At 34.9% G+C, this 21,006-nt stretch overlaps 1 protein-coding gene across 3 annotated transcripts in view; it reads right to left on the reverse strand.

Moving 5' to 3' along the window:
- Window positions 1-2,538: 2,538 nt before the first annotated feature.
- LOC142337008 (uncharacterized) overlaps window positions 2,539-21,006 on the reverse strand; it is a 36,582-nt gene continuing 18,114 nt past the window's right edge. Inside the window, exons 1-3 of one of the 3 annotated variants that reach the window (XM_075386022.1) lie at window positions 11,154-11,500; window positions 10,710-10,992; window positions 2,539-3,155 (exon numbers count right to left, since the gene is read on the reverse strand). In XM_075386022.1, the coding sequence (XP_075242137.1) occupies window positions 2,708-3,155; window positions 10,710-10,933 (672 nt within the window). In that variant the 5' untranslated portion in view covers window positions 10,934-10,992; window positions 11,154-11,500 and the 3' untranslated portion in view covers window positions 2,539-2,707. Of the gene's footprint in view, window positions 3,156-10,709; window positions 11,502-21,006 lie in introns of those variants that run through there. The other 2 variants (XM_075386021.1, XM_075386020.1) reach the window with 2 other exon arrangements.

The following is a 21,006-nucleotide window of genomic DNA, read 5'->3' on the forward strand; positions in this document are numbered from 1 at the left end:
TAGAATATGGAATTAAAAAGATAAAATTTATTAAAATTTTTCAAAATAATGTTGTTGATTTTAAGTTTAAAGACCAAAATATATTGTCGGCTATTTCCATTGAATTTTTTTGTCACGAATTCCGGCCAAATATTTCACAAAATTCAGACTTTTTCATCAAAAACAAAAAAGTTTCTTTCGTCCACTCTGATTAAATTTGAAGAAAGTGCACACGCAAACACCCCTAACAATCTTTATAGAATGAAAAAGGGGCTAATTCTACTTCAATTTCCGTTGAGAGTGCTCTGTAATTAAAACTTTGCCGTTTTTTGCTAACTTTATTCGTTGATAATCAAAATTGCAGCATTTTTTTTAAATTTTTTTAACTAACAAAATATCTATATCAATGACATTCGAAAAATAAAAAATTCCCAAGGAACAATCATCAAATCATCATTAGCAGGACTAGTTTTGTACCAATCTTGGAGCGTTACAATCTAATAATCGGATTGTCATCAGTCGGTTTTTTATATAAAAAATTCGATCTTTTTCACATTAATCAAATAACCGAACATTTCAAATCAAAGCTGACTAGTGATAGGTCCTATTGGCTTCCTAATTAGCTCAAAATTAATTTATCTGGTTGATTGCTTGAAAGCTTATGGTCGTTCTGACTTTTAAAATATTTGATTTTTAAATAAAAATTGGCTTATTGAAATTTGCCTCCTTTTCTCTCTTAATTTGGTCATTTTGTAGCTTAGTGTCAGCAATGAAAGATTGATTCTTCTTTCTGCTAAATTCAGAATTAGTATTAATTGTGGTTTTATGCCTTAAGTTATGGTTTTCTGGCTTTGATATTACTAGATTTCACAATTTTTTTTTTTAATTTTTAGGTTTCTTCCTATTTTTTATGTTTTCTAGTTTTGTCAAATTATCATGTTATTGGTAGTTCATATGTCACATTTAACGCATAATTGAGAATATTTAAATCTTTAAAGATATAGATTGTGGTTCTTTACCGCTTCGAAAATACTTTCTCGAAGAATTTAATTGCATTTTTTAACTTTGTCTTTAACTGTCGTTTTTACTTTGTATTTTTAGTCGTATTTATTTTCCTGTACAATGACCCGCTTGGATTGCTTTTTCATGGAAGAGTTGATGAGTCGATGTTCTGATATTAGAAGATAAATGGTGGCTTTTATGACGTTGAAAACAACTGTTTTTCAAAATGAAAAAAAAAAACACTTCGCAATTTTGTTCCTTTTATTTGTTACCTGGTCTGTTTGTTACCTGGTCTCGTTAAATAAAGGTTAAAGATGACATTATTTTTGTCAATGAAGGTGTCAAAAGGGATTGGCGTCACAAAATCTAATGTTTTTAAAGAATTCGTTATGACTTTACTGGCTTCGACACTGGTTTTTCACAAAATAAATTACTTTTTAATTTTTGTCATATTTGACGTTCTTTTTGTAAACGTGAGACATGTTCTGGATAATTGCAGGTCTCAAGGGCTTCCTTTGGAGGAATAAACGAACCTATTCATTTTTTTCATTTTGTAATTAATGGCTTTTATGTCTTTGGAAATTAATTTTTTTCGAAAAAAACAAGTATTACTTAATTTTGCATTTTTCTTTTTTGTCTAATTGTTACTTAGATTTATAGTTGAACGGTCACATAATACATTAGCGCTGTTCGACGAAGGTGCAATCGAACGTTTTTGGGGGGCCAAATTATGGCTTTATGGCTTCCAAAGCATTTTCTGGCAAGTTTTGATTTTTTATTTGTTGTCTATTTGTTGTTCTTTTTGTAACTGCATAAAAAATTGAATACCGAGAGTTCTTAATTCCCGTCGTTACCAAGCCTTGCTATGAGCGTCGTTCTTTGTTACCAAGCCTTATTATGAACTGGTGAATAATCATTTTTTTCTGGTGAATTACAAGTTATTTTGCTTATTTTCAGTTCTATCTGACGCTATTTTGACTTTATTAAGATTTGTTTTTTAAATCGGACAAAAATTTTTTGATGTAATTAATGTTGGTTGTTGTTGTTTAATTTTGCCGTTCGTTTTCGTTCGCTTTCTTAATATCGACATATCTCAACAATCTAATGCATCATTTTTTACTCCACTGTAAAACATCTTTGGAGGCTATCTTTTCGTACATACACCAGTTTTTTTAAAACACTTGAATTTTTGTGTTTTTCTATCTGTTCCTCATTTGATAGACAATTATGCCAAAATTGTTGATGAGCCTCCTTGTTGTTTTAGATTGAGAAAAGGCCACACAGTATTTCATGGGCAAGGAATACGAGTTGCATGATGAAAAACATTATTAATCATGAATGCCAACTTTTGGCAGGGTATGTTGACAAATTAACTGTTCAAGGCTCTGTTCAACCAATCACGCCGCATGGTAAATTTTGACATATTTAACCAAGTTTGTAACACGCAAGTTTTGCGAAATTCGATGAATAGCAAGTGATGTACCAATTTCAATTTCATCATTCCGGGTCTCATTTTGCGCTACCTCGTCAAATTTCTCTAAATGAATCCGATTAAAAGACAGAAATCTAATGGTTTCTTTCAAATTTTTCAAAACATAACTAAATAAGGAAGTATAAACTGTTTATAATACCTAATTTACAAATTTTAATCAACTGAGTTTTATTCAAGAGTATATGAAAGCTTTCATCATTCAGATTTGCCCCCCCCCCATGCAGCCAAATCTGTTCAGTAATGAAGATGGTACTTCATGGCATCCAAAGCATTGAGCTCTTTGTGAAGGAGATCAACTTCTTGGTGTAACATCAAGTCTTTCTGTGAGTAGTAATAGGGGTCACTTGAGGTCAAAACGGGCTGATATTTGGAATGATACGCCGGGTAAGTAGTCGCGTAGTGTGAGGACACTTTGGGTAGAGAAGCCTGTAACTTTTCCCTTAATTTGATGTCATGTTTAATTTTCTCCAGCTGTTTTCGGACAGATTTGAGCTGGTTCTGTTTCTCAACTTGTTCGGCCTCCTCCTGCTTCTGATGCTGCATGGATTTGATTTGTTGTTTCTGAGTGACCACTTTGTCCTCTAATTTGCGGTACTTGTCCTCCAGTTCCTCGTATTTCTTCCTCATATCTCGATGACTTTGCATGAGGAGGGGTTCCATTGCATGTCCGTTGAACACGGAACTGAAACAATCAGAGATACGTTTCTTGAGGGAAATTTTGAACGTAATATTTGTCGCAGCAACAAACAATTTCAAACGATTAAATTGGACAAATACCCCCCTAACCCCCCCCCCCCCCACCAGCCACAAGTTCTCTTTTCGACATAGTACCGTGCCATATAACAGAACACAATCTGAAAGCGCGGTCGAAAACGCTGGAGGGGGGCAGAAAATATCACAATTATTCCCAAAGCTTAGACTTCTTGTTAAGCGATAAAAATTGAAATTTCTGAAGCAACAATAACACACGGCAAAATAATCTCACAAGACAAGCCAAAGAAACTTAAAGGTGAACTGCAAAACTATAATAAAAAATGTAGAGGCTCTTAATTTGTTTCCGAAATTGAACACGGAAATTCTCTGCCTAACATTATGAGTTGAGGAGTAACATGGAGCTGATTGTCTGATTCTGTTTGAGAGACTGAATTGGCCTGAACAAATTCTTTCAACCCTTGTTCTAAACATCACATTCCTCTCAGACCACTTATAAAAAAATTTCTGCCAAAATTATTTGTTAAGTTACTGAAAAAAAGCCGAGATATGAACATCGCATACAAGATTCAATATTTTGTTACCAAATTTGTCCAAGCAGCATTTTTCGCTCAAAGCCGATAAATGGCGTGAACAAAACTTCACACCTCAAACCCCCTCTACCTTTTCCGCTCCAGTTCCTTCTTTGACATGAACAAACAATGACTGCAATATTGCATAGAAGCGTGAAAAACTAGACAGACAACTTCGCGGCTAAATGAAAATTGAATTGATCGAGTGCAAAATTCTCATTCTTAAAATTGAGCAAAATACCCTGCAGACAATCTTAAGCACCATTCTGCAAAAACAATAAGCTGAAAAGAATATATGGATTCCTTAGACATGGATGCCTTTATTCTATAGTCTACACGACTCTCAAATGTTACCATGAAATGATTTGTGATGAACTAATCTAAAGTAGCCTTCAGTTAGAGAATAACACCATCTGATTAGATTTTTTTCAGATACACGCTACCTATGTGCAAAATTGTTTGGGAAGTAATAACTTTGGCACGGCAACGATTGAACGTCACAACGCTAACAAGCAACAATTGGAAATCAACGCTAACAAAACTGTGCTAAAAACCAACAGTAATTCTTTGAAACGATTCTCAACGCATGTTAAAATAGGATGTCTCCTCCTTCAATCACCATTGAGGGAATCGATAACGGCAACTTGCTTCGGGATGGGTTGAGGGCCAATATCCTGCTTCAGCCCGGGGTAGGAGAATAGCTCAGGAAGGGTCTTCGAATGATGTTAATAGTGATTAAAAATGACAAAATAAAGCCAATGAATGAGCTCGGTTGATTTCACAATAAGTCTCCAAGAGGCGCCGCCTTAAATTCTGATTAAATTTTAGAACGAGAGCAATAGTAAACAATAGAAACTCAAATGGTTATGGGGCGAAAAAAAATCAAACAAAAACTCTGGCAGATAGCGCACACAAACCCTCAGAACTAAAATGATTAACACCTTTGTTCGAGATCAAACAATCGCGCGACTAGTACTTCCAGAAACTTTTGAATTATCATGTCGATCTACCAGGCATCGCTCTTTTTAACAATATCTCCCGTTTTTCAGGACAAAGATAACACATTTCGTTGGCGGGACAAAAAACGGTCGGGGGAAAAAAGCGGTACTACGAAAGATTGCAGCATCAAAACCAAAAAGACCAGCAGGACTGAAATAATTTCAAACTTCGTTTGAGAGCAATTAATCAGGTGCACTCTAAGAACAATTCGCATAAGACGAAGTCAATTGATGAGTGAGGCAAGTCACAAACTTTAATCACATCATTCATTTCTTGCACAAAAAGAACAGAGAATGCCGTTACGTAGATAAATTAAGCTACTGAGCCATAGAAATCACTGAGCAACATTAAAAACTTTCAGTTGTGAGTTTTGAAGCGTCATCAAATATACTGAACGGCAAAAGTATGCTAGCACCCCTCTATTTTCAAAAACAAAAATTCAATTTTTGAGGCAATATTACTGCAACTTGAGATCACATGTTAAAAGCGATTTTTACACAATTGACCCCCTACAATAGTCCTCTCTTTCATTTTTACTGTGAAACTTGGATGGATTTCAACAAACTTACATTGGGATTTCTGGTAAGTGTACTTGCGTTTTATCTGAATGTCATAAGTAGGTGGGATGATTAGAGTAGAGAATCAATGGAGTATAAATTGTCTTCGAAATTTGATTGCAAGATGGAGTGATATTGTACCAAAAGTTGAACTTTTCCTTCGTAAAATAAGGGGTGCTAACTTACTTTTGACGGTCAGTATAGTTGGAAAAAAACGGCAAAATAAACAAAGCACAGGAAGATCAACAAGAGCCTTTGCCGGGGATTAGCAGCTATTGAACAAATCCACAAAAAAATGTAAATCTTTTCAGATTCTACAAAGGATTGAAACAGCACAAAAACCTTTTTGATGGCTACAAATTACAAACATAAACGACTAACGTCGGGTGAATTGCTCTCAAACGACCGGCGAGCGGTTGGGTACGTCAGTAGCTAGTCACGGTTTAGTGAGGCTAGCTTTAGCTTAATTGAGATGGAGTGAGGAGAGCGCAGCGGTGGGGCGGGGGTGCACTCGGGGGGGGGGGGGGGTCTATGGCTGCGTGGGGCCACTTAAAGCCTGAACGATGAGAAGGGGTGGGGATTGGGGGTGAAGTGAGGGGGGCTGATGTGTGTGTGTGGGGTGAGGTTGTGGGGGGGGGGGGGGGCAACCTCTAAGAACCGCCCTTCACACCATAAGTATAAGTCTCCGAAACAGTTTCTGTGAATCGCATACTTGGAGACTATTGAGCTAAAAGGCTCTAAGAGCACTTAATGCGCGTTGGGCCCTACCTTTTTATCCCGTTTTTGAGGACTAAAAGTCAAATGGGTCAGACGAAAAATCGGTCAAGCAAAAAAACGCATAAAAAAGACCGACAGGACTAATATAATCGCTAAAAATTTCGTTTAAGAGCAATTAAATAACTATTAAACAACAGTCAATTAAGAGCAGAGGCCCTCATATGACAAATATATATCTTATTCGCTTTTTCAATATTTTATCAAAATGAAATTTGCCATTTAGATCGTTAGAACAACTATTGCAACGAGATTAATTCAATTTGATAAAAGACTAAGACTACACTCCTGCATACAATAAGAGTTAAGTAAATAGTCCTGGCAATTGCCGATCAATTTTCTTTCTTGCGCACCAATATGCTTGAAAAACTATTTCTCATCCCAATAAAAACTTTTTGGAAAAACATTTTCTATTTTCGATATTCCTATTCTACAAGATACTTTATTATAATTTTCGAAACTTTGCAATGTATAATTAACAAAAATGACCATAAATCAACTGCTATTCTACAACTCTCAAAAGCCTTGGATTCGATTAAACATATTTTATATGACAAGTTTACAAAACGTAGACAAAAAAATGGTAGAAACGATACAAGCTTTCATACAACAGCGAACTAAAAAAGCATTGAGTAACAACATCCAATGTGATACACAGAAGACCTCAAGTTGAGGCGATTTCTTCATGACTAGGAGTTTTCTATAGTAGTTTTCTGCGTAAATATTACTCAACTGATTTGTCACATTAATCAACAATTCGACCCATTGCACCATGTTACTGCATCATTAGTTGCCTCGGGACAACCAAATTTTTTGGTTGCAAATAAAAATCCGTTGCAAATTTTACTAAAAAAGTGTAGCAAATCATTTTGATGAGAGTTTAAACAAGAAGAAAACAGAATGTCTTCAGTCAAATATTTGGAAAAGTTTCTCGATTAAAACCTTGACAATCAGAAGGCGGAAGGTACAGATTGGGAAAATGGCCAGTGTGCGCACTTCTGCACTAATTAGTCATTTAAATTAGAATGCCATTTAATGAGTACCAGCAATCGATCTTTCCTACTTTCGATAAAGAAAAGGCCGAGTTCGGCTATCAAATCCTGCTTCAATCAGAAAATCCGAATCATCTCATTATTGAAAGTTACAATACTAAATACTCCTCATTAAACATCTCTGGAGAGTAAAAGAAACACCTATTTGTTCCGACCCCCACTTTAGTGGGGAGGGAGGAACTATATACTCAACTGGTTTTTTTGTTCAGTCAATTTTGGTCGACCGATATATTCATCGTAGAGAATTGTGAGTGGTATTATTAAAAAGCCCGTCCAGCGTAGAATACGGAATTAAAAAGATTTTTTCGATTTTCTTGTTTTACAAGGTGTTATCGAGGTTTAAAGTTTTGTGAACATTCGACTGTTTTTGTTCACATTTTCAGTAATTTTTGCTAAAATTTGGCACAATTTCGCTAATATAATTCAAAATAAGTTAAAATTTTAAACGGCAGAGTGTTGCTGTTACCGTCAGAGATAGAAGAGCGTTGCTGAATTGTTTGATTGAAGTTTTTTTGGCTAAAATTTTAGATAAAATTTTCAAAATTCAAACTTTTTACATCAAAATTGGCACAAAATTGGCACAAAATATGCTTTTTGGTCCACTTTGTTAAAGTTTGCCAGACTTAGTGACCTAGAAACCTTAACACAAACTCCTTAATCTCCAAAAGGGCGCTAGTTGCAATTAGGCGCCGTATGAAAGTCTTCTCGAATTAAAACTTTGCCGTCTTTTGCAGATTTAACTCAATAATTATACAAAATGCATCATTTTTTTTCAATAATTGAAGAATTCAACTCAACAATTGGTCTAATTCTCAAACACTTGAAACACTTGGTCGGTTTGCTGGGCGCGCGACAAAATTAGGAAGAGGTTCGATAAAATCATGGACTCTTAGAATCAGAGACTTTTTGGTTTTTATTTTGATGCTGCCTTTTTTCAAAATATATTGCTTTTGTTTTTTCAATGTTAAATAATGAAGAAAATTTTATTCACAGCTCCGTTAATGACAGCTCCAATTTATGTAAATTTGAGGCCGAATGGAAATACAGTTTGTTTTCAGAGAACCAACGGGTTTTTATGGCTTTGAGGAAGAGTTTTAGTAAACTTCAACTGAATTCTTGTCTTTTGCCTTCAATTGTTATTCTTTCGGCAGTCTGATTTTTAAGTTTAACCAGTTAAAGATCTGAATTTTTCCTCATGAGGTGCAAGTGAACCTTTTCTAATCATTCGGTTGTTACCTACTGTCTCTTATGTTATTGAATGTATTTGTTTTAAGGAAATTTCTGTAATTTTTTGAACTTAGTCAATTTTTTTTATCATTTTATTCAACATTTTGCTTATTCTCAGTAAGTACAGGTCAACCTTTCCTCCTTATAGAACAAAAACTAATTTTTTGACCGATTGTTTGAACAGAGGGTTTTCGTGCTTTTGGTACTACAAGTTTTCATACAATAATTTTCTGATTTTTTTGCATAATTGCCCATTTTTGCTTTTTTTGTTTCTTTTGTAAATTGTCACATTATTCAACAACCTAACTGAAAAAACTTTACAACATTTGAAACTGAACATAATTTTTGCTTCCATAACATTTGGTTTGAAGGGCTGCGACACCGTTCTCTTGCAGAGATTGGTAGAGTTTTTTTTATTTTTGCCCTTTGTTAATTTTTGTTGTCATATGCCAAATATTGTGTAACTAAAGGTCTCAGTGCCCAACTATAGATAAATAAGTGAACTTAAATAACTGATATCGGTAAATAACTAATGGCTGTTTTTGACTCTCGAATTAAATTTCTAAAAAAGTAATAGTATTCTTCAACTTAACCCTTTTTGTTCTGATTTGCGTTTTTTTTTCGTATTTTACAATGTTGTATTATTTTCGTAAATTAGCCTCATTATTCAGAGCTCTTTTTAATGTATTGTTGAATCAAACAATAATTTTTGTTGTTTAAACTTTTTAAATGATGTTTGCAGGGCTTAGAAAATTTGTTTCAGAAGAATTTTGTGAAGTTTAGATACTCTTCAGTTTTTGTGGAGTAGTTGCAAGACAAACTGTCTACTCTTTTAGTCGAAAGCTTTTGTTGGCTATGAATTTTTAAAAAAAATTTGTTTTTGATAAAAAAGATAGATTTTTGAGATCAGCCAATTTTATTTCTGTTAAATTGTAGCTAAGCATCTCTATATACAATTGACATCATTTATCTTTTGAAATACAATTTGCTCTTCATAACGGTTTAATTTTCCTCAAATGGTCTTTCTTCTTGGGACAAACATTTTCTATAAAAACCAATTTTCGTGATTTTTGCAAATTTGCCCCTTTTTTGTAGGTTTTTGTTTTCTTTTCACAATATCACAATAATGGGCGTCATTTGACTTATAAATGTTAACAACTGAAAAAATGCAAAGGAAGATTTTTATCGTTTTTAGTGATCAGCTTAATATTTAATTGATTGGGAGGACATCGTTTTCGTGCACATTTTTCGTTTTTGCCTGTATTGGTCGTTCTTCTTGTAGTCGTATGACACATCCTGGATAATGAAAGGCCTCAGTCGCTCTCTATTGAGGTACAAAAGACTCTCTCAATGATTTCACTTGTTGCGTAATGTGTCTAATCAGTTCGAATTTAATTCTTTTTTTAAAAAAAAGCAATGTTTTAATAAACTATTGCCGCTTTTGCTCATTTCTAGTCCACTTGTTGCCAAGTCGCATTGAGGAAAAGTCCCATATTTTGTTCCAAAAAGTACCGGTTAATCTTCTCAGTATAAATTTTACTGATGCCATTGTGATTTGGTTATTAGTTGTTTTCAAAAAATGGACACGGAGTTTTGGTCGTAATTAATATTTGTAACTATTTGATTTTTATTGCCGTCTTTTCTGGTAGTCATATTATGGTAGCCACAGGTCCCATAGGCCCTCTGGAGTAGATTGTTTTATTCTTTTAGTAGCTTGTTGAACGATATGCTATGTTAATTTTTTTTTATTTCTTCCTCATTTGGTAGACAATTAAGTGAAACATGTAGATGAGCGGGGTCGGAACTTAATGTGCAAACGCACATTACCGAGCCTCCTTGTTGAAAATATTTTCAAAAGACTGCAAGTTTATCGATCCCTGAGCATATCTACTTTAATACCAGCAAAACAATCGCACAAACAAACTGCGATTAAGTTTCAAGTTTGAAACCAGCTATCTTAGTAGCTGCTTTTTTTTGCTAAAGCAGCGAAATCCTGGAATCAAAGAGCCCCTCTGACGGGCAAAAGTTTGCAAATTTAAGAAAAATTAATTGTACGCAACCAAAAGAAATTCCAGACAAGTGAGAATGTGGCCTATGGAGTTATCTTGGAGTTATTTTTATCTTTTAAGAGATGAAAATGGAACAGGTCTTTAACTTATTACAGTCTCTCTCTCTCTCTGTCATGGCATTTCATTACTTTGGAATTCGTGCTCTTTTTTTAAAAAAAAGTATGTATATGTAATTATTTAATAACTATGATGGTTCTGAGTAAAGAATAGTTGTTCATCCCACCTCATTATTCAATAAAAGTCATCAGAGCGCATAGTCCGAATATCATACTAACTTCATAATTTCGGGTGATGAGACATCGTGTACAGCCAGCCTGGGAACTCTGACGACCTGACCTCTATCTCGATGCCCTCCCCCTCGACTGCTGTTCAACCCCGACCTGTGGCTGCCCTCGGGTGTGTTCACTCCTGAATTTTGGGCACTTCTCTCGTTCAGTGACCGCAACAGTCGGTTGTTCTCTTCCAGTTGGTCTCGAAGCTCGTTGAGAGCCGGGTCCATGACTGGGGCTCTGCGGGTTTGTCGCCTTGGGGTGTACAAGTAGTAGTCGTAGTTAGGGTCTAAATTCGACAAATGGGGAATTGCTTGATACATTTTGACAAGCGAAGTGTAAAACCAGATCAAGAAATCACAGTTTAAATTTTGGATATTTCGTGGATTTGGGAGTATCCGCAAATTTTCAGGATTTTGAAAAGAGAATTTGATGAGCGAATCAACGTACCGGTAAAACAAAAGTAATAGATATGTTCTTTACAAAATAAACATTAATTATTGGTGTGCACTTCGTCGTGAATTAAGTTACAGTAGTCAGACTTCTAACTGCAAGAGAGTAAAAAGAAAATAATAAACACAACATAACAAACTTTCTACAATAGTTGAAGCCAAACTTCAAACAAGCCTTTCTGGATCATAAAATCTCAAATATTATTTGTTTCAAACATCCGATATTTTTGTTCAGCGAATCTTGTTTCTCTCTCGTTAAAATAATCGGCTTTACAGAACATTTTTAAAGCATCGATTTTCTACACAACTGAAGCACCGTTGGTGAGCTATATTATTAAAGTGGTAAAATAATTGATAAGTCTTGTTTTATATCGTATTCTAGAATAATCTGACCTTGTGAACGTGTTCTCGTTTAAATTGGTCCAGTAGCAGTTGTCTTCACAAAAATGAGTGATTTCACACTACACCTAATCACCTCCAAATTTCTCGTGTAAATGAGTTACCATTATGAGTTATGATCTCATATCATGAGTAGTTACAAGTACCCTCAGGCATTTTTATCAAAATATTTACTAATATAGTAATAATTTATCTTAAATTAGTCAAATACATGCTGAGTAGCTTTTTGTTGCGGTTTCAGAAGGACTTTTTATTATCAAAGGCCAGCAATTTTTCAAGCAATATGCGGACAAACTTTCTCTAATTTTTTGACATTCAAGATCATTAAATGGAGCAATGATTGGTCCTTAAAATCGCTTTAAAATTACTTCTTCAAAAGCCATGTTCAATTAACTATATCTAAAACAGGAGTATTTGTACAAAAGTAATTCGAATGTGATTTATGACCGGTTTTGAGAGCCTTTTATTAAGTCAATTACGCACAAAATTGCTTGTTAGCTTAAAAACACCTATGTGCGCTTTCTTTTACGAGATATCTAGTCGTCAAGTTTACACACCGAACAAGGAATTTGAGATCTTGTCAAAACTTCAGTCATAAGATGCCTCTATAATTTTCATCAAAAAGTGTCTTGATGCAATGTACGAAAAGTCTGATTTGAAGTCGACAAAATACTTAAAATAGCACGAAGGCGCGTTCGACTCGTCCTTGCGACTAATGAATGCGCTAAATAACAGCCAGAGGTAATCTCAGCAATGAATGCGGTGAATTTGGAACCAACCGAATTCCCGTCCCGCTATTCGTAACTTTGGCTTCTACAATTAACCATAATCAAGGTTACAAAATGTCTCTCTGCATAGGAAGTTTCCATTCCAGTCACAATAGCAATAATACAAAACATTTCAAATGAAATAAATTTCACATCCTTCATCGCCATTGCCCAGCAGTGTGTTTGTGTTCAAAAACAATAGACTAATTGAGTTTCTGCATTAAAAAAATTAGTTCGACAAAATTAGTAAACCAAAGAACTTACAAGGTTAAATAATCAATGGGGTTTTGGTAAATTCAATTTCGAAAATACTTTCATCAACTCCCTTATACTCCGATTACCTATTTTTCCACTCTAGTATTTAAGGGGTTTGCAACTACACAGGACTTTTTAAGCAGAGCCCTAATACATTATGTGAATCACTCCACAAGGAGACTATGAAACAACGTTTTCTCGATAAAGAAACTTAGCACTAATACAAGCATTGATCTTCTGCAGCTTAGATTAATGCGGAAAAACTTTGAAAAGTTGAAAGACTTCATTGTATTATAAAACCATTACTTTTCCATTAACAATGCATCAATTTTTCTAAATACTTCATAAACTTGATACAACATAAAATAACTCATCGTGTTAATTAAGCTTTGTCGGCGAAAACAAAAGCAAATCAGATAAGATACAATAAGAGTCAATATCACTCGTGCAGAGCGGTTTTGTTATTGAAATTCCAGATATACTTTGGTTATTTCCAATACTTAGTCAAAAACTTTGAAGGCCTGCATGATTTGAATTGTAGTCATCACAAATTTGTTGCCGTTAGAAGTCGAGGCATTAATGCAAGCGGGTATTGAAAATTACGGACTAGTTTGAACAAATAGAAAAACACACAAAAAACATTTCAAGTTTGAGTACCACTCCGTGCGAAGGTATTAAAAGCAAAAAATTTTCAAAACAAAACATGCGATTTATGTTGTTAGAATGGACAATAGCACTGCACAGAAATCTAGAACTTAGAATGAACGAGTATTTTCACTGCACATGTAGCAGATCAATGTCTATCAACCTAGAGCGAGAACCAAATTGGCAAATAAAACACTAATTTTAACAAATTTGGCACGATTTCGGTGTCAAAACTTCAAAAGCTTGTATCTTCACCTTTAGTTCAGGCAAACAATTTCAATGCACAAAGAACTAGAGGGTGAGTAAAATATATTCAAAGTCACCGTCGCAAAATCAATTTTTAAACGAAAAGTCCATCTTTTGAACACACCCGGAAGATTGCAGGGAAAAAGCCGCCATTGATTCACATAACCCCAATTGGGATTGAACGAATGGAAACAAGTGGTTGATGTAAAAAAAATTCGAAAGTGCGAGCTATTTTGAATTTCATTTTGTAATTAGACATACTTAATAAAAGGATACAGTGGCTAGTATCAATACCAATAAACATTAGGGATGGTAACTGTAACAAAATTCAAGTAGCCGGAATCTAAATTGAGCTTTAAGGGTTTATCCCGTTTTTATTATTGATTTCATTTTTTAATGAATCCCTTCATTTTTAATTGCTCTGCTGAGCAAATGCTGATTAAAAGCACTTTGATCAGAAGGAGCAAAGAATGAAACTAGCCTGAAGAAGTCGGAAAAATTTCACGCAAAATGTTGAAAAAGCGGAAAAATGAGGTAAAGCGAAGCAAATTTTAATTCGACGAAGTAAAAAACACAGCACGAGAGTCCTGAAAAACAATCCACGAGTTGAATGAATAACTTAGAACTACTGGGCCTCACCGGCACATCAATTGAACAATGCCGGTCAGCCAAAAAGACACAATCTCAAAAGTTGAGAAACTAAAATAATCAAACAACCTAAACAAAATAATCATTGGTAAAACTCTTGAAACTTTTACACTGAAGTCCAAATATAACCCATTTAAAATTCTCCTTAACCCAAGCACAAGCCTTGAAAGCGAAGTATTGGCCACTAAATATAGAAAAATTTGAGAAATATGACAAATACTTCAAAAACCTGAAAATCGCAAAATTTAAAGAAAGTAGACTGATTGTTGTGAAAATAGCCTAATTGTTGTGATAAACTTAATAAAAAGGTCACTTTTTGAAGTTTAGCCTAATTGTTGTGATAAACTTATTAAATAGACTCTGGTCAAATTTACAAACTGTGTATTTTCAGATCGAATTGAGCTAGGGACTTGAACAAAACATATCCGCCGGTGCCAGCATTGGTTCCACAGGATTATATTCCACCCGTCGTTCCTAGCTTGACGGGCACTTTTTGTTTCTGTATCTTTTCTGCGTCGTCGGTGCCAGTATTGGTTACATAGACACTACCAGTCTTTTTATCTACTTAAGCCGCCGGTGCCAGTATTGGTTCCATAGGCTGTTTATTAAATCTTCGCGATTAAATCTATGCCTCCGCGAACACGTAACAATATCGGTTCAACCAGCGATGATTTAGTTGAAAAATTAATAGCATGAACGACTACGAACTGTCCTGTACATACAAAAGTTTTGGTGCCCGCTAATTTTGACTGCTCTCAACCTTTCACTAGCGGTTTTTGTTGTGCTTCTAATCAGTTGAAACATTCAAAATCGTACTCTGAAGCGGTTACGAATTCCTTGAAAAATGAGCAGCAGACTCGAGCAACATTGTTTGCTGAAATTCAACAAGAGCAATCACGTAAAGATGCAAAAAGATTAAATTTAATCGTAAAAAGCACAAAGCCATCTGAGAATTGTGCTGGCTACGATATTGTTGAAAAAATTGCAAATCAAATTGATGTATTTCTTGTGTTATCTGATGTTCAATAAAAACTGGATTGGAAAACCACAACGTGATACAGGAAATCAGTTATTGTTTCTCAAGTTAAAAGAAATAATTAAACGAAATCAGTTTCTGCGTAAGTCAGTAGCATTGAGGGACTGTGAGAATTTCGATTGTGTATATGTGTCACCAGACTTAACTAAAGCTCAGAGAGTGCAGCAGTACAATTTGCGATTGCAGAAACGTCAACTTGAAAGTCAAAATCCTGCGAACATATACAAAAATCGTCGTGGTCGTGTACAACAACAGAACTGACTACAGACAAAACGCTCCTCTCAAATTTCGATCCTTCTTCTTAACGTTCAGAGCATTCTATCGATTGAGAGAAGACTAAACTTTTGCCAGCTCTTAAGCTTAGTTTCACCCACTGTTGTCTGTCTGACAGAAACATGGCTTGATGATTCGGTCAGTGATAATGGAGTTTTCGCAGGTCACCCTTATACGGTCGTTCTGCGATCAGATCGAGCGGCCGGTCATCCTGGTGGACTCCTAGTAGCAACGAGTAACGCTTTCTTGTGTACTATTAGCTTAATTTATTATTCAAAGTGTGAGCAATTTTGTGTTCTTGTCTTAAGTAACAAGATTCTTACTCTCTGCATTATACTTGCATATTTACCTCCTCGAGGAGCGCTGTCTTATGTCAAATCTGGTGTTACAGAAGACAAATTTCGAAGTATTTTTGCCGATGTGCAGGCAAGCCTAAGCTGTGATCAACGCAAAGCTGTCCAGTGGATTCTACTTGGTGATTTTAACTTTCCCAAAGTACGTTGGGAGTCGATCTCGTCGCCTCATTCTGACGAGAAAAAATTGTTAAAATTTTTTTGCAACGATTTATTGCTCACACAAATTATTGATTTGCCTACTCATAAGCTTGGAAATATTTTGGATCTAATCTCTTGCTCCCATCCCGACAATTGGGACTACAATATTGTAGAGCGATTGTGCTCAGATCATTATCCCATTCTTTTAACAAATGTTGACCTAGATTACCAATATGAAAGTGGGCACGCTTATACGATCAGCTCTTTTAACGAGGCTGACTTTTCTTCGCATCTAACACTCTCACAATCTTTCGCTCAGGAATGCCACGACTTGAATCCTGATTTTCTATCAACGTTCTATCGTAAAGTATTTTGTGCTCTCAATCAAAGTCTTAACAGAAAACGGAAAAAGCGCTTCGAAGCTCCATTCTATTATTCGTCGCAGACAATGCATTGTTTAAATAAACTAAATACAGCTCGAAAACATCAGAAAAATACAGTTGAATGCCTCGAAAAGGAGCTAATGATTCTTATTGACATGGACAAGCAGGTGTTGTTGAACAGTGTGCAGAAGTTTAATACAAATGAAACGTTTGCTATGTTGAAAAGTTTAAATGGTAGAAGTTTCTTCCCTAAACAAATTTTCTACAAAACGAGGTGTCTTTTGAAGGCCCAGTGAAAGCAAATCTGTTCAACAAATTTTTCAATCAGTTTTTCAACCGAAAACTGAAATACGATTAACTGACTTTGTGTGCGCCAATGAGATCAAGTTATCTGATGTTCAGTTCAGCCTTGACAAAATTCAAAATTATCTTTCAAGGGCCCTAGTAGCTCGACTCCTGCTTTTGATGGTATACCGCCGACTATTCTAAGTAAAGCGGCACATACATTAGCACCATTCGTCCATCTTGTTTTCACATATATTATTCATTCACAATTTTGGCCCGAGAATTGGAAATGTGCATATGTAACCCCTATTCACAAAAAAGGACCTCGAGCGGACGTTGAAAATTATCAGCCTATTTCAATACTCCCGAGGTTATCTTTAGTTCTAGAGAAAATTCTATTTCTGTTCATTTATCCAAAGATTAAAGATCGGCTGAATCCTACACAACATGGATTTCGTGCAAAACAATCTACAGTTACGCAATTGATCACATTTCTGCATGACTTATATCTGAATTTTGACGGAAACGTTGAACAAGTTGTTGTTTATTTAGATTTCAGCAAAGCTTTTGATTCTGTGGACCACTCCACGCTGCTTTCGAAGATTATTCATTTTGTTTTGACGAAGATTTTGCGAAACTTATTAATTCTTATTTATCTTCCAGACGTCAATGTGTTAAATTAGATAGTTTTTTATCAGAGAGCCTCCCAGTTACCAGTGGTGTTCCTCAGGGAAGCGTGTTGGGACTGCTTTTCTTTTTAATTCTCATTGACGATATGATTGACGTACCCGAAGTATCAAAAGTTTTCTGCTACGCTGACGACACGAAATTGCTCTGACATGTCGACTTCTGCTTGAATAGTGCTCAAAATGATCTATGCTCGTTGCGGTTATAGGCTTATTGTAACTATTTGTCTTTTAATTCAGCTAAAAGCGGTTATTTACATATTAGTAGAAGTGCATTGGATAATAAACTTCTTGGTGATGTCGAGATTCCTTTGCTTGATAATATTACGGATCTGGGAATTGAGGTATCCAAAACGTTGAAATGGAGTCTTCATATTCAAACAAAAATAGTAAAAGCACGTCGATCGTTTAATTACTTGAAGCACAGTGTTCCGTTCAATCTCCCATCTGGAGTTAAATTCAATTTATTCAAGGCATGTGTTTTGTCGGTTCTACTATATGGATACCCTGCTTGGTTTCCTGAAATTTCTGATCTACGGAAAATAGAACAGCTCAATATCCAAGGCCTGCGTTGGTGCTTTGGTTACAATGACTACTCCTCCCTGCTAAAATTATCCAACTCTCTGCCAATATGCTATCAACTCATCGAGCGTGACATACGTTTTTACGGCAATCTTAAACAACGAGAATTGCATATCTTTTGACAAATTTTTCAAGTTGGACTCAAAGGTCTTAAACCTACGAACTCTTGATCGTGAACGTCTGGCACTCACACGAGCTAAGAAAAGATGTACAGAAAAATCGTTTTTCTTCAGAGTTGAACGTATTATGACGCCGCGGATTTTCTTAATGTCAGCATCATTTTTTTCAGGGATACTTGCAAATCCAATACCGCAACTCAAAATCTACTAAAGGCAATGAGAAATGATAAATATGATTTTGATTTATCTTGCACGTGGTACCTTAGGTGTAGATGTAGTTTCTGTATACCATGATTTTCTGTTCAATTAATGTTTTTTCTAGCTGTTACATAATTTATATCATTTTTTATCTTTGTTATATCATTTGTATCATCATCCTTGTTTATACCCTCAGAAGGTAATTGAAGTCTTATCCTACTACTACTACTTTCCAAATTTCGAAAAAATAAAAAGTTCAAAACCAAATTTTGAAAACCAAATTTTGACTCAGGAATCTGTCAATTTGCTCATCACATTCACAAGATGTGAAAATTTTCATTGGCCCATAAACATCGTAAACAACTCAGAAAAGGACAAAGAAATTTAAAAATTTAAAAAAATGCAAATTTTAACGATATCTTACCAAAAATTCGTGATATTAAAACCTTTAGAACCATTTCATTATCTTGAGATACTATCTAGTAACTCAAACTCAAGTCTAAAAAAGTTTCACTCGCTCATAAAGATCGATAAACAAAGAAAAAGATAAAACTTGCAGAAAATTTAAAACAATTCCATTGCCCAAATCGACTATGCAGTAGCATACTATCAAACCCTAGAGGAGGTTCTCGGGCCACTGGGGCGAAAAATAAAAAAACGACAAAAAATTTTAAAAACTTGCCAAAATTAGTACACATTTGCCTGTTTATGTTTGCAGTACCAAATTATATAGCTCAAAGAACGGTCATAAAGAGTAACTATATTCTGCAAAAAACCTTTATCACCATTGACAAATTCAAGGCTGATTAAAGAAAAACTCGAAAAATGACAAAAAGTGAACAATTGAATCGTCCAGGCAGCTGCATCACTCTAAGCACTAAAAGGACTACTGAAGCCAACATTCGGCCTCTCCGCTGGGCCTTAGCTGTTTATCCCGTTTTGAAAGATCAGAGTCATAAAATATGCGTGAAAACATCTTACAAAAAACACAGAGCCCCAATACAATCAATTCAAGTATTGTAAAAAAAGGAGCGCTATAATGGCCTGCTGAGAAGATGAGAGCGGCTATTAATCAATGATAAAGTTTTCAAATAAATGTTGAATTAAGACAAGATAAAAGCGTTCTCAGGATTCTAAAGCAAACTATTGCTAAGGCATTAGAAAATGATGACCCGAAAAAAAATCTCATGGAATAGATACAAGTTTGCAGCAACAAACAATTCCGTTGGTGTGTAAAAGCAAAATTATATCAAAAAAAATTTAACGATGAAGTTGAGAATAAAATAAAAAGAGCTTTAAATACAAAAATAGCTTTAAACAAAAAAATTTCTGTCAATTCATCGTCAACAGTAAGATTTGGATCAGCCACACAATTCAGCGAACTCAAATGAAAGCAATAATGTACTATACCATCCACTTTTCGACCTTTTCAGGTCAGAAAGTGAAAGATTCAAAAAAAATTACAGAAGTTGCGCGAGATTAGCACAATTAACTAAACACAAAATGCTTGTGTTTTCACGTCAGAAAACACCAAATGTTAATTTAGACTAGCATTTATTACATTCTGGTCAAAACAAAGACAGAATGCAAAAGCTGTCAAAATAGCTGTTCTAAAAAATGGCCAATTTCACTCAAATTTCGTTTACATTTTTCAATACAGTATCTTCAGAAACATCTGTGTTCACAAAAATCACTAAATAAAGAACTTAAAGCCCAACACAAAGGGCGGTGGACATCACACAAAACCCGCGTCAATATGGACAAAACTGTCAAAAATGACTTGAAATTCGCTCTTAATTATTGATATTTTCAAAAAGCACTGTTGCACTGCTATATTTCCCATGACACAGTCAAAATGAAAAGCATTTTGATGGCTTATTAAGCATAAAATTCTAAAAAAAACTACAAAAAAACCTGGAAAGTTCTGAAAACCGGAAAATTGCAAATTTCACTGAATCTTTTTTGTTTAAGTCATCAATACAGATACCTGGAAAAAATTAATATCCCAAAACACTGACAAACGAACGGGACCCAGGTCAACGCTGAGAGAACATAAGTAAGGCCCAAATATAATTTTTTTAAGAAAAATTTTCGCAGTATTGTAGTTGGTTACAATGCTGGTGTGTGTATGTGGGCGTTTGCTTGTGTATGAGATAGAGGGCACATGTTTAACATTTTTCTTTTTGGATTAAAAATGTATATTTAAGGTGCTTTCAATTGGTACCATTCGCATCTTTCAAAAAAGCGCACAAAAGTTTTCAATTTTCGCAGGAGAAAAAAAGAAAGGCTATAATATAAATCCCCCATAGCAAGTGATGTTGGAACAATTATGGGGCTACTGGTCATACTGCTCCCTTGGCAATATAAGACTCTTGACAACACCATGGCCAAATAAACTTAAAAATGTATGATACCAAGGTAATCAGGATTCGTTTTCAATTGTTGATAGAATGTTTTGATTTTGACAATTGGAGTTTTATGACTATAAAATAACAATCCTTCTATTGCTTTTTTCAAAAAAAAACACGATTCAAAATATTACTCAATTTAGTCTTGTTCACTCAAATGGAGCACCAAGCGTGCCTTTTCATGGAAAAGCTCCAATTTAACACATAAATACAAACTTTGCCGATCTTCAGCATAAATTCCAAGGGAAAGAAAATAAAAATTTGAAAGCCCGAAACTGCAATTAATGATTATCAAATATCAAATCTGTTTTTTTTCTCGCTGAGATTTTTCTAATAGGTTACGTTCTAAATCATAATATTTCCAGTTACTAACTCTTCAGCTCAAGCTCAAAAAATTTCAAAACAGGAGTTCTGTAACCGTTAGATA

Source organism: Convolutriloba macropyga, chromosome 3 (assembly GCF_964194025.1).
Source record: "Convolutriloba macropyga chromosome 3, txConMacr16.3, whole genome shotgun sequence".
Lineage (NCBI taxonomy): Eukaryota > Metazoa > Xenacoelomorpha > Acoela > Convolutidae > Convolutriloba > Convolutriloba macropyga.